This window comes from Parasteatoda tepidariorum, chromosome 8 (genome assembly GCF_043381705.1).
Source record: "Parasteatoda tepidariorum isolate YZ-2023 chromosome 8, CAS_Ptep_4.0, whole genome shotgun sequence".
Lineage (NCBI taxonomy): Eukaryota > Metazoa > Arthropoda > Arachnida > Araneae > Theridiidae > Parasteatoda > Parasteatoda tepidariorum.
The window spans coordinates 4,530,878-4,546,697 of record NC_092211.1 but is presented as its reverse complement, the minus strand read 5'-3'; the positions used below and the strand labels follow the sequence as shown (position 1 = coordinate 4,546,697).

Below are 15,820 nucleotides of genomic sequence, written 5' to 3'. Positions count from 1 at the left end.
GTTAGTGTCGGATCGTCTTAAAAGTGCCAAGTATGAATTTCAATGCATGACAGAATTAGGTCACATGAGACCATCCAAAAGCCGATATGCTTCCCCTTTGCATATGGTACCCAAAAAAGGCATTGTTCAATGGAGACCTGTCGGAGATTATCGTGCTCTTAATGCACAAACAATAAAAGAAAAATATCCAATCCCTCATATAACTGATTGCACAGCTGAATTACATGGTATAAGGGTGTATAGCCATATTGATCTTGTCAAAGCGTTTCATCAAATTCCAATTAATCCTGCAGATGTACACAAAACTGCTATCTGCACACCATTCGGCTTGTACGAAAGTTTATGAATGCAATACGGTCTAACCAATGCATCGTCAACTTTTCAACGCTTTATTGATGAGGTCATTAGGGACTTACAATTCGTTTATGCATTTATTGATGATTTATTAATTACATCGGATAATGAGACAGAACATTTGTATCATTTAGACTTTTTATTTGCAAAATTAGATGAATACGGACTTTGCATAAATACGCAAAAATGTCAGTATGGTGTATCCACTCTTGAATTCTTAGGATTCAAATTGTCCAGTGCGGGTATCGAACCGCTACCTGATAGAGTAAAATGCATTCTTGATTTTACCCAACCACGAACACTAACCCAATTGCGTCGCTATTTAGGACTATTTAATTTCTATCGCAGATGTATTCCCAAAGCTGCTGATATTCTTGCACCTTTAATTAAATTTTTAGAGGGTCACAAAAATACGAAAAAACATTCTCGTTTCAAAGCTACCGATACGGAGCATTTAAAATGGAATGCCGATGCAAATAAATCATTCATTGCTTCAAAACAAGCTTTGGCTGAAGCAACCCTTCTTAGACACCCTATTCCAGGTGCCCAATTAAGTTTATGGGTAGATGCATCGAGTTTAGCTGTTGGCGGATCCCTCATGCAATTATCAGAAATACTGTGGGAACCTACAGCTTTTTATTCAACAAAATTGAAAAAATCTCAAATTAATTGGTCTACATATGATCGTGAGTTATTGGCTATTAATTCGTCTATAAAGAAATTTAAGCATATGCTTGAAGGCAGAGTGTTTTCCATCTATACAGATCAAAAACCTCGAATATATGCCTTCAAACAGAAAGCCGATAAATGTTCGCCTCGGCAATTGCGTCATCTTGATTTTATTAGCCAATACTCAACAACTCAACCAATATACGTTTTATCAAAGGCGAACGCAATATAGTTGCTGATGCCCTGTCTAGAATTGAGATAAACACAATTTCTTGTGAACCACTAAATCATCAAAAATTAGCGGATGTAAAACTCAAGGATTTAGAATTACAAAATATTCTTTCACAATCAACACCAATTTTAAAGTTAGAAAAGCACTATTTTCCATTTGAAAATATTAATCTTTACTGTAATCTGGACACAGGCATTCCTAGATCATTTATTCCTGAATCATATCGCGATATTACATTTAACCATATACATAACCTTTCTCATCCTGGTATTTCTGTAACAACTAAAATGATTTCAAAAAGATTTGTTTGGCCTAATATGAATAAATTTATAAAAAACTCAGTAAAATCTTGCCAAAATTGGCAACGTGCTAAAATTCACAAACACACTAAATCTCCAATAGGTACTTTTGCCCTTTCAGATGCTCGATTTGCCCATATTCATCTCGATTTTATAGGTCCACTCCCGATTTCTGATAATTTTCAATATTGCATGACCATAACAGATCGTTTCACTAGATGGCCCAAAGTCATACCAACAAGGGATATGACGGCCAAAACAACATGTGAAGCATTAGTTAATGGGTGGATAACTCGGTTTGGCTGTCCATTAACAAGCACAACTGATCAAGGTCGGAATTTTGAGTCAAATTTATTTCGCGAACTTACAGACATGATAGGTGCACATAGGATTCATAGTACAAGCTATCCTCCAATGTCAAATGGCATAATAGAGCGATTCCATAGGCATTTAAAAAGCGCTATCATGGCCCACAATACTCCTAGGTGGACAGAAATATTACCTGTCGTCCTACTGGGCATACGTTCAGCTATTAAAGCTGAAATCAATGCATCGTCAGCTGAACTGGTGTACGGAACTACTCTTCGCTTGCCATCTGACATTTTTAATTGTGCAAATGATTTGTCATCACCGACAGAAAATTATGCTACACAACTTAAACACACAATGAATAGTTTAAGTCCTATTTCACGTCAGTATCATGGCAAACAATTACTTTATATTCATCAGTCCTTACAAACTTGTTCGCATGTTTACTTAATTGATGCTGTAAAACCACCATTCACACCACCATACACCGGACCTCATCTGGTGATAGAAAGGTCGGATAAAACATTTGTAATTGAATTTAATGGGAAAAAGACAACGGTTTCTATAGACAGTCTTAAACCTGCATTCCAAATTTCAAATGTAATTCAATGAAATTCCACACCATTAAGGATTACTCAGTTGTCAAAAATACAAAAACAACAACCTAGTCTCACCAGATCTGGTCGGCATGTACGGTTTCCCAAACATTTAACTGATGAATATGTCATTTAAAAATCTTTCATATTGTACATATATATAATCCTTCAGGAATCTTTAGGAAAACATTTATGCATTTATCTTATCCTTTTATATTTCATTTGTATGTATTTATACATGTATTTTCATTTATCAAAATGTCGCAAAACTTAAAGCATGCTATATATAGCATATTAATTGTATAAATGCAAATTTCTGGTATCGTGACTGAGTCACTGGGGGGATACTTTGTAGTGATTTCCTTGGGAACCCTTCTGGAAAATCTATTTTTAGATCAAACCCCCAAATTGTGTCTCTTCAACCTACCCTGAGAGACCGGGATTAAGAATTTTTATTCATTCCAGAGAGTATCTGTTAAAATTAAGTGTACTACTAAGCATAAAATAAAATATCACACAGCCAAAGAAATACTTGGTTACTATTTAATTAAAAGGACATGAACATATAACAACTGCACACAGCAGAGAGAAGAATGTAAAACAGCACTTAGTTGGTTGATGTTGCCAACTAGAGAAACTAAAACCTTTAAAACGATTAAGATTACTCTTTTTCTTTTGATTTTATCTCAACACTTCCCCTAAATCAAAAAATGAATAAGTTCTCACTGTAAAAAATGAGGAACAAATGAAGTCCTTAAAGTTTAGGTACACAAGTCTAACATTCCCATCAATTTCTTAAGATATTCAAATTTAATCTTAGGCAGAGCCTTAGTAAATAAGTCAGCTGCTTGTGAATCACTACTGCAGTGAGAAACACCTATTTTATTGTTCTCATAAAGTTCTCTTATGAACTTGTATCGCACATCAATATGCTTTGTTCGGTTATGGAGAACATTATTCTTAATTAATTTAATCGCACTTTGGTTATCTACATTAAGTATAGGCAATTCATCAACGGAGCACAATTCATTCATAAAATTTGAAATCCACACAGCTTCTTGTCCTGCTTGACTGGCAGCCACAAACTCTGCCTCTGTTGTCGATAAGGCTATACACTTTTGACGCTGGCTCTTCCCAATAGCACCACCAGCAACAATGAAAACCATTCCTGAAGTAGACTTTCTACTAAGGGGATCACCTGCGTAGTCTGAGTCACTAAAGCACTGGATATTACATTTTAAATCAGCTTTAAACATTATTCCACACTTTGTAAAACCATTAAGGTATTTAAAGATTCTTTTCACTGAATTCCAGTCTTGTTGCTTTGGTTTTTCCAGTACTTATGACAGGACACCTACCACATAGGCGATATCAGGTCTTGGGACCATAGCCAAAAACATTAAGCTTCCTAGAGCTTCACGGTAAGGCACATTATCTGGAAGACATGGTGAATCTTCATTTGTAATGAAGCCCTTTTCTATTGGTACACTAACTGGATTGGATTCAAACATATTAAAGCGATTCAGAATTTTTTTACAATAGGTTTCCTGGTGTATGAAAACGTTACCATCATGAATATATTCAATTTGCATACCCAAATAATGCATACCCTGTCTGCATACCCACCTACTACCAATGGCTTTTCTTTCATGTGGCAGATCAACAAGTTCCCAAGTCTTGTTCTTCAGAAGCGAATTCATTTCTTCTTCCACAGCACATCGCCATTTTTCAGAATTCTTAGAAGACATGGCTTCTTTATAAGTTTCTGGTTCTGCTAGTTCAGTTAAAAGAACAAAATCTTTTAACTTAGAAGGCTTTTTCAATTTATTTCTATCTCTCAGGTAAGTTGAGTCATTTTTTTCATCTGTAACTTCATCAATATTGATTTCAATGTTGCCTTTACTAATGGAGTTATTAACAGTTCCTTCAACGATGCTTTCATTATCTATAATGTCACTAACTCCTTCAATATTTTCAGGAGCAAGTTCTTCTTTAAGTTTGCTTACCTCTACAAATTGTTGAGTATCTTCAACAGAAGAATAACTAGTGCCCACTGAGACTACTTCTTCATTTCGAAAAATAACATTTCTACTTAGTATAATTTTGTCTTGTTCTTTAATATATATTCTATAACCATCTTTTTCACCACAATAACCAACAGATATACCTTTGAGACTCTTACTATTCCATTTCTTTCTGTTTGGTTTGGGTACATGAACAAAACATTCTGTTCCGAAAACTTTTAGATGATTGATGCTAGGAACTTTCTTGTCAAACCATAGTTCATAGGGACTTTTCGACTTTACTGATGAAAATCCAGTACTATTTAAAACATATACAGCTGTGTTTACAGCCTCAATCCACAGTTTTAAGGGAAGATTCTTTGAGTGAAGCATACTACGAGCACTTTCAACAAGTGTACGATTCTCACGTTCAGCAGCACCATTCTGCTCCTGTGTATAAGGCATAGATAAGCGAGAGGTCACTTCTTCACTTTCAAGAATGTTCTTCACTTCAGAATTCTGAAACTCTGTTCCTCCATCACTCAGGAATTCTTGGATTTTATGCCCTACATTTTTGGCTTCATTTATGAAATTTTGAAAGCTCTTGGTTACTTCATTTTTAGCTTGTAAGAAGTACACTCTGCGATATTTTGAAAAATCATCTTTAAAACGCACAAAATATTTTGAATTACCAAGAGATTTCTCATGCATGGGTATTCTACATCATTGCATCGCATTCTACATCAGCATGTATCAACTCTCCTGCTTTTGTTGGGTGCTCTCTAGCTCCAAATGGCTTCCTGCATTGTTTTCCAAAGCAACATCCTTCACACAGTTCATTTTTACATGCAACTTTAATATCATGTCTATTAAGAATCTCTTTAACATGTGCTTTATTCTGATGACACAACCTCTCGTGCCACAATTGCAAGTCATTTCTTGTAGCAATTCAAACATTTGCAGAGAGAGCAGGTGCTCGGACTCTCAGATGCAAAGCATATAAGCCATTAGCTGTGAAGACCCCCTTTAACCGCACATTTCCATTTCGAATAATAACACATTCAGTTCTTGTTGCTTTAAACTCAAAACCCTTGGCTATAGTTTGTCCAATAGAAAAAAGATTTTTGCAAATATCAGGAACATACCACACAGAAGCTAAATGATTTTGTTCCCAATTACCACAGATTTTCATTTCAACATTGATAGTACCTTCACCATAGGCGAATATGGCATCACTGTTTCCAATGTACACTTTCTTTGGTACTTCAAACTGTTTATAGTCCACAAAATAATCTTTATATTTTGTCATATGAGCAGTAGTTCCACTATCTGCCAACCAAACTTCATTGTTTGTATTACTTTCACCTAAGCACATGAAGGCATCACCATCAACTTTGCTTTTATTTTTATTTTTTATTTCTGTAGCAATCTTTTGCAAAATGTCCAACTTTTCTACACACATAGCATTTTCTTTCAAATTTCTTTACAGATTTCTTTTTTTAAACCACTAAGGCTGTCGAAGAACTTGTTTGTTTGGCGCGTAACCTTTCAGTTAGTTTATTGACATCCCGTTCTTTAATTAGAACTGACCCCCAAACACTCTTAAACTCGAAGTATTCCTGCGGAAGTGTTGATAGAATTCTGCTCATAACAGATCAGGCAAAATAGTTTTGGCAACTCGATTTAGCTCATCATTAAGCTCCGAAAAATTTCTTTGTAGTTTAGCAATGTGAGTTGCAGCGTCTTCATCCATATCTTTTTCACATACTGCAAAAAGTTTTCCATTAGCCTATCAAGTCTTTGACCTGGACTCTGTTCATAAACAGACAGCAGTTTCCAGTGCCGTAGCGAGCTTAACTCGCGCCCGGGGCACAATACCTTTTCAGCGCCCCCCCATTCGAAAACCATCTAATATTATCAGTAAAATATACTCGCAAAGTAATAAATAAATAAAGTAAAATAAATAAAGTCATAGGCTCAAGCTAGGCATTAAATTTGAGACAAAAAATGTAGTTGAGAAAACAAGACTAGATTTTGAAATGTATATGATCATCTAGAATTAGTTCATAAGATACCTATTATTTATTTTACATATTTATAAAGAAATATTTTAAAAACACGCAGTTTTAAAACAATAAAAAAGTAAATATTTATTATCTCTAAGGAGATACATATATTTAATAATATGATTATAATACATTAATAAAACTAATTACTATGTATAAATTTTCCGCTTTTGATGAAGCAAATTTATCAATAATATCATCAAAGTTGATCATTTCAAATTTTTTCATACCCTATTCACTGAATAATAGAATCGTCGAGTAGATGTAGTAAGTAATCTTATTTGTTTTATTACTAACCAAGAATGCCTTGAACTTGAAAGGTAGCAACACAGTGAAATATACACTATAATTTATGCTAACATTAAACTTATAACATTTAATAACATTTCATTTTTATTCTAAGCAGAGCGCGATGACAATGACGCAAAACTGAAAAATACAGGCACAAAATAACTTAAACGTTAATATTTCGGGTATTTACCTAACTTGTAGCGGAATTCCACAACCTGTCGCAAGTGTCACGGATATGTACAGTCACGGAAAAAAGTATCCGGAAAGTAACAAATAAAGAATCATTTATTTTTTGAAACAGATAATTCTCAGGTACACAACAAATACGGCGTTTGTGTCCTTTCCTAGAAACAGCAAAACGCTGTATTTGTTGTGTGTCTGAGAAGTATCTATATTAAAAAATAGACAATCTTTTAGTTATTATTTTCGGGATACTCGTACTTTTTTCCGTTACTGTACATATAAGTACATTAAAGTGCTATTGTTATCGTTTTAAAATAACAAGCGTAAGCTACATTGCGTTTATAGAAACAAAAATAAATAGTGTTCTGAAAGAAAGAATGTTTGTACACTGTACAAACATACGAACACTTTGTACACTGATGTTTGTACTTTGTACACTGCAAATATTTGCAGATAATATATGTAACCACACAGCGTAGATGCCATAAGGAAGTGCTGACAGACACAGGTCGAGTCACCCCAGTGGAAAAGACGTGTCATTTCTATTATGAATATATTATTAGATAGTGTTCCTTTTTATTTACGAATTAACATTTATTATATTTCACCGGCACTAAATTTAAAATATATTTTCCAGAAATAAATTATAATAAAAATAAAAATTATCCAACAATTTTTTTTGTTTTGCTGACCATTTGGCGCCCCTTTGTGTGTAGCGCCAGGGGCATGATGCCCCCCCCTTGCTCCCCCCTCGCTACGCCACTGGCAGTTTCTCCCACGTAGCAATAGAACTGTCACATGTAGAAGTTAATTCTACATTGCTCTCATCCATATTACCAACTAAAATTAACTGCTCCAAAGCATCATCTTTTGAAAAACTTCTTACTTGCTTTTCATAAGCAGTTCTTTCCTCACTTGTGGCACTTTCACTTAGAGTTTCAGTTAATTTCCTACTTCCATTTACGATGTCCAACACTTCATTATGACGTAATAACAATTCAATTTGTCGTTTCCACTTAGACCAGTTCACTGAACCTTTTAATTTTTCGATATGAGTTTTTAACTCCATAGTCGAAACTCAGCAAAATACAGTCAATGCTTATCACTAAGTTAGGCCTAAGACCGATATCAGTTCACAAAGAATAGCTTATACTATTCTAGCAGATTAATCGCTGGGCCCAAAACCTGTTAAAATTAAGTGTACTACTAAGCCCCTTGCCTTTGATTCTTGCCCCTTGATTCTTGTCAAGTTGTGATCGTGGTTGACCGCCAAGCTGGGTGATCTTGAAACCCAATCGGTTTAGATTTTAGCGTTATTTTTAAATGTTCAACGGTATATGTAATTTCAAAGGTCTGTTAGTTCTACGTAGGATACCAGCTGGTAAGGTTACTTTTGCTTCTAGTCAATAAGATCGAAGGTATGTGGGCAGTCATAAAAAGGGACTTTAGAAAAAAATGTCTCTGCCAGTCCGGTACCACAGACGCCATTTTCGATTCGTATTTCGCCGAATTTATGTGGCGATGGAGGTACACAGATTCTATTCATGATAAATTTAGACAATATCTAACTGCTATTAGGGAATTCTGTACACCTAAATCTGAGGAAATTCAAGCTGAATGAAGACGTGAGTTGTTTTTTTCCTTTTGTGCTCACTCCATTAATTTTTGTTTCGATTCAAAATGCATTTTATTGGGTTTATTAATTCTGCTTATATTGGGTTCATCGCAATTTTATAAAGTTTTGGCCGATGTTTTGTTGAAACTTTCCAATGTTTTATTGAAATATCATTATTTTTTGACCTCCATTCCTGTTACCACGGTGTTCCGAGCAAATAGGAACGGCGCCAAGTATAAGTTGCCAATTTCGCCAAAGGGCACCCTCAAGTATATTTTTACCAACAACTGCACACTGCAGAGAGAAGAACGTAAAACAGCACTTAGTTGGCTTATGTTGCCAAGTAGAACTAAAACCTTTAAAACGATTAAGATTACTCTTTTTCTTTTGATTTTATCACAACAGTATCCCGTCAGCGATCAGTCGTACAAAGTTAAGTTTCAATAAATTTATGTTAAGTTTTAGAATCGTCATCCTTGCTCTTTTCACATATTGGAGTCCTCTCAATAAGTTATGTGATTAGAGGCAAATAATCTAAACCCTTTCTTCAGGATTAATTATAAATATACACAATACACATTGTAAGATTTTCCATTTGAAGAAACAGTGCACCATGCAGTGAATTCCCGCGCATGTTGGCATTACTGAAAACGAGATGGCTGAAGCCTTGGCAAAAGAGGCAAGACAATTAAACACCAGCAAAGTTACTCATGTCACTCTCAGCAATATCAATTCAGTGACTAAGGCAAAATTCAGGGCCGGATTTAAGCTTGGTGGGGGCCCTAAGCTACTGAAAATGATGGGGCTTAATAAGTTCAATTCCATTTCTATACCCCTAAAGTAAACTGTCATTATTTTTTATTGTTGAGTATTAACAATAAATTATTAAAAAATTTGATAATATTACTTGATTGTTAAATATATTGAGTGTGATGAGACTATTATGTAAAACCTTTCTTTTATTGCACATATTTTTTGAACGAGGGAAAAAAGTTACAACAGAGACATATTTTAAGCACAGAGTAAAAATTTGGCGTGCTGGAAGGCCCGCTATGCATTTAGCAGAGTTTTATTTTTGTTTAATTCATTTTGAATATATTTTATTTGTAATTTTTAATGATTTTTTGAGAATTTTTTTCTCAATTGTTTTTTTTCTTCCTTCACGTTACATTTTGCTTGCTGCTCAAAATCTATAAGACTTAGGAACATGAAATTTTGAATGTGTGTAAAAGATATGTAAAGAGTTAGAAAGAATACAAGAAAATACAATTTAATTATTAGTTTTATTTTTTTTATAACAGCCTTTCAATTTTGAGTTTACGACTCCCAATGCTTAACTCCGTAGCCTTGTAATTTTGAAACCAATCCAGAAGACAAGCGAACTGCTGGATCAGTACCCAGAGGTATTTATTTGAGAATTTGGAGGACTTTGTGACTCCGACAGATTTAACATGCACCAGTCACCATTTTATATATGGGTATTCTTCTGCTGGCTGGAATCAAACTCCCATTCTCACGAACACAAGTGCAACGTCCTATCAACCAGTCTATTCCGGCCAAATTGATTAGTTTATTTTATAACTGTCATTGGACAGCCGACTCAATTTCGAATTTACGACTACTAATAATTCAACTCCATAGCCTTGTCATTTTGAATCCAATCCAGCAGTCGCTGCACCATGGAGCAGGTGAGGGCCGTTATATTAATACTGTTCGTAAAAAATCATAAAAATAAAAAGAACATTTCGTAAGCTGATATTGTTTAATTGATGTTTACATTAAAAATATTTCTTCATTATTTTTGCTTTCTTCTTAATTGTTTTAAGTACATTTGTTAAATTTTAGTGCAAGACTAAAAATTTTCATTATTTATGTAAATTTTTGGCTTATATTTTTAAGGATTTATTAAAGGGTCTCTTAAATATCAGAGAGAATAAATGTGATACGGGTTTGAAGTATCAGCTCTGCTCTTGATGGTGTATAGTGGCTAGGATGTGAAAGAACAACAGTCCCGGACATCCAGCCAAAACGAGCATTCAACATATCAATGGAACACACTAAAGCTTTGTATCAATTAGTTTTAGATAATTACAATTTTAGAATAATTATTTTATTATAGCAGGAAATGTTTGGAAAGACTGTTAATGTTAAAGATTTAATCAACGAAAAAGCAGAACCATTATTGAAATCTAACGAATTTATTATTTTTAATTGCTGATAAATTTTGTGACAGAAAAAAAAATTAAAGCCTGATAGATTTCAGAATTTTAGAAACACCTTCTAGTTTTACTATTCAACCAAATAGGTTTTATTGTCTTTATCCCACCTGTCGCATTAGTGATTCAACATATTTCAATATCATTTTTGTTTCGTTCTTACTTAATATTAATTTGTTTGCGACAGTTAATTTGTATACCTTTTTTACTACATTTTTCGAGGAGTTTAAAAATATAATATTGAGGATTTTAATTGAAATGAAATTTGCTTCTTTTGTATGCCTCTTTTATTGCGTGATCATCACACCCACACGCAACTGTCTGCTCTAAATAATGCTACATAAAATGAGATAGCAAAACAAACGTGTGCAGTTATTTAAAATCATATTAAAAAATATTAGTTAATTGTTTTTTGTACTGATGATTTCAGTCATTTTTAGATATTTAAAACTGCTGCATATCACATGAAAGCATTAAATATATCATTTTTACAATTTTAAAGTAAAATAAAAGGGAATTCTGATCCATAGAAACGGATATTAAATAGTCTGATGATCGAATGAAGGGACAGAAAAAAAAACTTTTTCACCTTTTAAACTAAAAAATTGTTTATTTATAAATAATTTATCAATACTCAAATTGCTTGATTTGTGCCCTTCTAATGACAACGAAGTTTTTTGTTTTATTCAGTCATTTATTTATATTTTTTAAATTTATTAGTTTTTATTTTATTAAATTACATGCACACGTTTAAAATTAAAACAAAGTTGCCAAAATGTCATAAATAGTTTCGATTTACAACTTTAAGAAGTTGTACCGACTTTGATTTAAAAATTTAAAAGCCTTATTAATTAATGCTTCAAATTTCTTTCTTTTCATCAGTAAATAACTATACTCTATAGCAAAAAAATCGACGCAACAAGAAGCAATCATCCGATTGCTTTGAAATTTCGTATGTATGAATGCTTTGGCTCGATCAGGCTGGAATGATGCCGACTGGGGACATATAGTTTTTAGCGACGAATCCCGCTTCCAACTGAGTCCTGACGATCATCGAAGACGTGTTTGGAGACGCACAGGGCAGAGGGGGGATCCTGCCTTCACTATTGCACGCCACACCGGCCCTCAACAAGGCATTATGGTCTGGGGTGCCATTTCCTTTGACAGCCGGACCCCTTTGGTCGTCATTAGAGGTACACTTACTGCACAGCGGTACGTCGACGACATCCTAAGACCTGTTTTGCTACCGTTCCTTTTGCAGCGCCCTGGGCTGGTTTTTCAGCAGGACAATGCCAGACCACATACGGCACGTGTTGCTATGAACTGTCTGCAAGCTTGTCAAACTCTTCCTTGGCCTGCCAGATCACCAGATCTCTCTCCCATCGAGCATGTCTGGGATATGATGGGAAGGCGATTGCATCTGGCACGGAATGTTGATGACCTCGTTCGACAATTGGATCGAATTTGGCAGGAAATACCGCAAGAGACCATCCCGGAGCCTTATCGGTCTATGCTACGCCGTGTGGCAGCTTGTATCCAGGCTAGAGGCAGGTCAACACCTTATTGAACTTGTTACTGTAACTCTGCGATAAAATATTCAATTGTTCTGAAATTTTAATCATTTACTATTCTGTACATTGTCTTCCTATCCACCAATTTTTGCTTCAATCGGACAACTCCTTCTTGGTGCGTCGATTTTTTGGTTATAGAGTGTATTAGATTTGATGTTTCTTTAAACAAAATTATCGCATTTTTAAGACACTTATTTATTGCTTTGTTGGTTCTTTAAATACTCATCCTTCAGAACAAAGTGGGTCAAATTACCTTTTAGTAAGGAGGTTTGACCCAGTTCTTTAGCTCTGAAAAAATTATTTATAAAACATATTTTTTAATTTTACTAAGTTTCTAATTTAAGTAAAAAATATTGATATAAACAGGGGGAAAATATTATAAGCTGTTAAATAATTAATAATTTCAATTTTGAAATTTATAACGCTTAAAAATGTATAAATAAAAAAAATAGTGCGTGGAGTCCCTCCGCGCGGAAGAAGTTAAACTTCGCAACCTGCGACGTTAATTGTAGAAAAATCAGCAGTCGTATAAGGATCACTGGTTCTATTCAACGACTCTTTCCGTGCTCTGTAATCACGGTAATATTGTGCACTTTTCCCTCGTGGACCTCTTGAACCAGTGGAAGTGCTTGTGGTTGCCTCATCGTCTCGCCCTGGAACATGTATTTGTATTAATAATGTATGTGAATTCGTCATAATGTAATTTCAGAAGAGAAAACCTAACAATCAATTGATATTCACAAGAGACGTACCTTGACATAACCTTAAATCCGTCGCATTGTCCGTGGGATTGTTTTCACTCATTTTTTACAATTGTTATCCACTAAATTTGAAAATAAAAAATACTACCCTATTAAATTATATGTGTATCAAAACAAACTAAAAAAATATTTATAGAAAAACAATACTTTTATTATTTTTATGCTAGTGAGAACCAAAACAATGTGGAAATGAATAAGGGAGAACTGGATCCTACCACGAGATTTCCCGGCCAATAAAAATGTAGCGTTAAACGTTTAACGCAACCTTGTTGGAAGTCGCATAAGAAGAGTATAACTTCAAAAACTGCAAACCTTCAATGTTTTCCCTAACCACAACCAAAATTGATTTAATAAAAACAATTGCTTACCTCCAAAGGTGAAAAATGTATGTCTTCTTAATATCCTATGAAAATTTGGATTTAGAAGTTCGTGGGTTCATGTACGATTAATTTGGAAAATAGCAAAATAAAATCCATTACAATAATGAAGTAAATTAAATAATTAGGCTAGTTGAAACATTTAGGATAGTTAAAAGAAGAAAAAGCTTTTATAATAAATTAGAAAAAATATCTAAATTTTGTAAAAAAGAAAAATTAGAGTTGAAGGAGGACCACTTTAATGACAATGTGACACAAAGGAAATCTCAAGACAGGGTGACCCAAAGAAATACTAACAAGACCCTCTCCCTATTTACAGCCCTAAAAATTTGCTGTCCCAAACAATTTATGACCAGGAATCAGACAAAAGGGTGTTTCTGTGGATATCCGATATTTCGGAAGTAAGGACAAAAGAGCCATAGGCAATTTAACGAAGTTAAAAACATTTTCCCTCAGTGTAAAGTGAGGCAGCTATTTGACAATTCTGTGGGAGGTAGGTACAAAAGCAGGGATAAGACATAAGTCAAAAGACCGTTTTATCACTCTTTTGGTTAGAAAAGTGAAGAGTAACAATTATTCTATATTTGTAGACTTTGATTAGATTTTGAAAAGCATCTGACAATGTAAAAAAGAAATATGCATTTTGGGCTTCTGAGGGCCCTAGCTCCGAATAAAACTTTTAAAGAAAGAGGATAAAAAGTAGGATCTGGGGGCCCTTGTCATCTTGGGGCCCCAAGCTACAGCTTATTTAGCTTATACGTAAATACGGCCTTGCGTGGTCCAATTAAAATATTATAGGTCAATATTAAGGTCTGATATCACGCATTGCGTTAGTTAACATTGAAACATGTCTTTGAATTTTTAAACTCTTTAGAAGGCGAATTTCCTCATTTTAAGATCTTCCGAACACTTATTTTAGATACGCATACATAGTAAAATACAGGGCCTCATTGCGTACCCCCTAATTGACCTATAATTATTTCCTCTGTTAGGGTACACTATTACCCGGTAATATAATACGTGGTCCAATTAAAATATTATGGGTCAATATTAAAGCGCGATATCGGACTTTACGTTAACATTGAGAAAAGACTTCGTGCTCCCTAATTTTAAAGGGTTTTAGAAGGCGAATTTCCTCATTTTAAGCACTTCCGAACACTTATTTTAGATACGCATACATAGTAAAATGCAGGGCCTCATTGCGTACCCCCTAATTGACCAAAAATTATTTCCTCTGTTAGGGTACACTATTACCCGGTAATATAATACGTGGTCCAATTAAAATACTAAGGGTCAATATTAAAGTGCGATATCGGGCTTTACGTTAACATTGAAAAAAGACTTCGTGCTTCCTAATTTTAAAGGGTTTTAGAAGGCGAATTTCCTCATTTTACGCTCGTCCGAACACTTATTTTAGATACGCATACATAGTAAAATCAGGGACCGATCAAGACAAATTAAGGCCCAAGGCCCACAAAATTTTTCGGGCCCCTAACATAATATTTTAATATTAAATTTCTGAAGGGTAGCCCTAACAATAAAAAGAATCTAGTGAACTGCATGATTCATGAGAAACATTCTAAAAAAATTTGAAAGCTAACAATTGAAGAATATTTTTCTAAGATCTAAATATTAAACAATATCGTATGAAAATCAAAATAGCTTGGTGACCACAAACAATTGAAATCAGTGATTTTTGCTAAAAGTAGTAAAGATTGTAGCCTTCCATCTACAGCTTTACATATTTGTTAAGAATAAGCTTTTAGTTCTAGTTGACACTAATCATTTATAAGAGACTTTGCGAATATGCATTCTCGCTGCATTTGCTTAAGCCGTTGGAGTAAAAATGGCACCCATTAAAATTCAGCTGTACTTTCGATTTTGATTAGTGCAATGTTTACACAAGTTTGATTTATCACAATATAAAGAAAATTTGAAATAAAAAATTCTTCTTTTGAGATAAACTGTTTCTTTCAGTATTTTTTTAAAGTAATATTGTGGACTTTTTACTAATTTTTGAGGGCCCCAGAAAGTGTGGGCCCTAGGCCCGTGTCTATTGGGCCTAGGCGATAATCAGTCCCTGAGTAAAATACAGGGCCTCATTGCGTACCCCCTAATTGACCTATAATTATTTCCTCTGCTAGGGTACACTATTACCCGGTAATATAAAAGGGAGTTATGGAGTGAGTCAAAAAATAAAATAAGGTAAATAGAAAAAAAAATTAATCCGTGATCAGGACCAAACCCCAGACCACCAAGTCTACAAACTTCTTTACCC

General features: G+C 34.3%; 1 protein-coding gene and 1 pseudogene across 1 annotated transcript; both read right to left on the bottom strand.

Moving 5' to 3' along the window:
- Positions 1-5,411: 5,411 nt before the first annotated feature.
- LOC139426281 (uncharacterized) lies at positions 5,412-5,837 on the bottom strand. The gene has a single exon (XM_071184482.1). The coding sequence runs from the start codon at positions 5,835-5,837 to the stop codon at positions 5,412-5,414; it is 426 nt and encodes a 141-aa protein (XP_071040583.1).
- A 31-nt stretch (positions 5,838-5,868) lies between these two features.
- LOC139426280 (uncharacterized) lies at positions 5,869-8,071 on the bottom strand (annotated as a pseudogene).
- Between the last annotated feature and the right edge of the window lie 7,749 nt (positions 8,072-15,820).

What these genes read in the sequence shown, in the direction of transcription:
- LOC139426281 (XM_071184482.1), bottom strand. Translation starts at nt 5,837, where the DNA reads ATGTGCTTAGGTGAAAGTAATACAAACAATGAAGTTTGGTTGGCAGAT.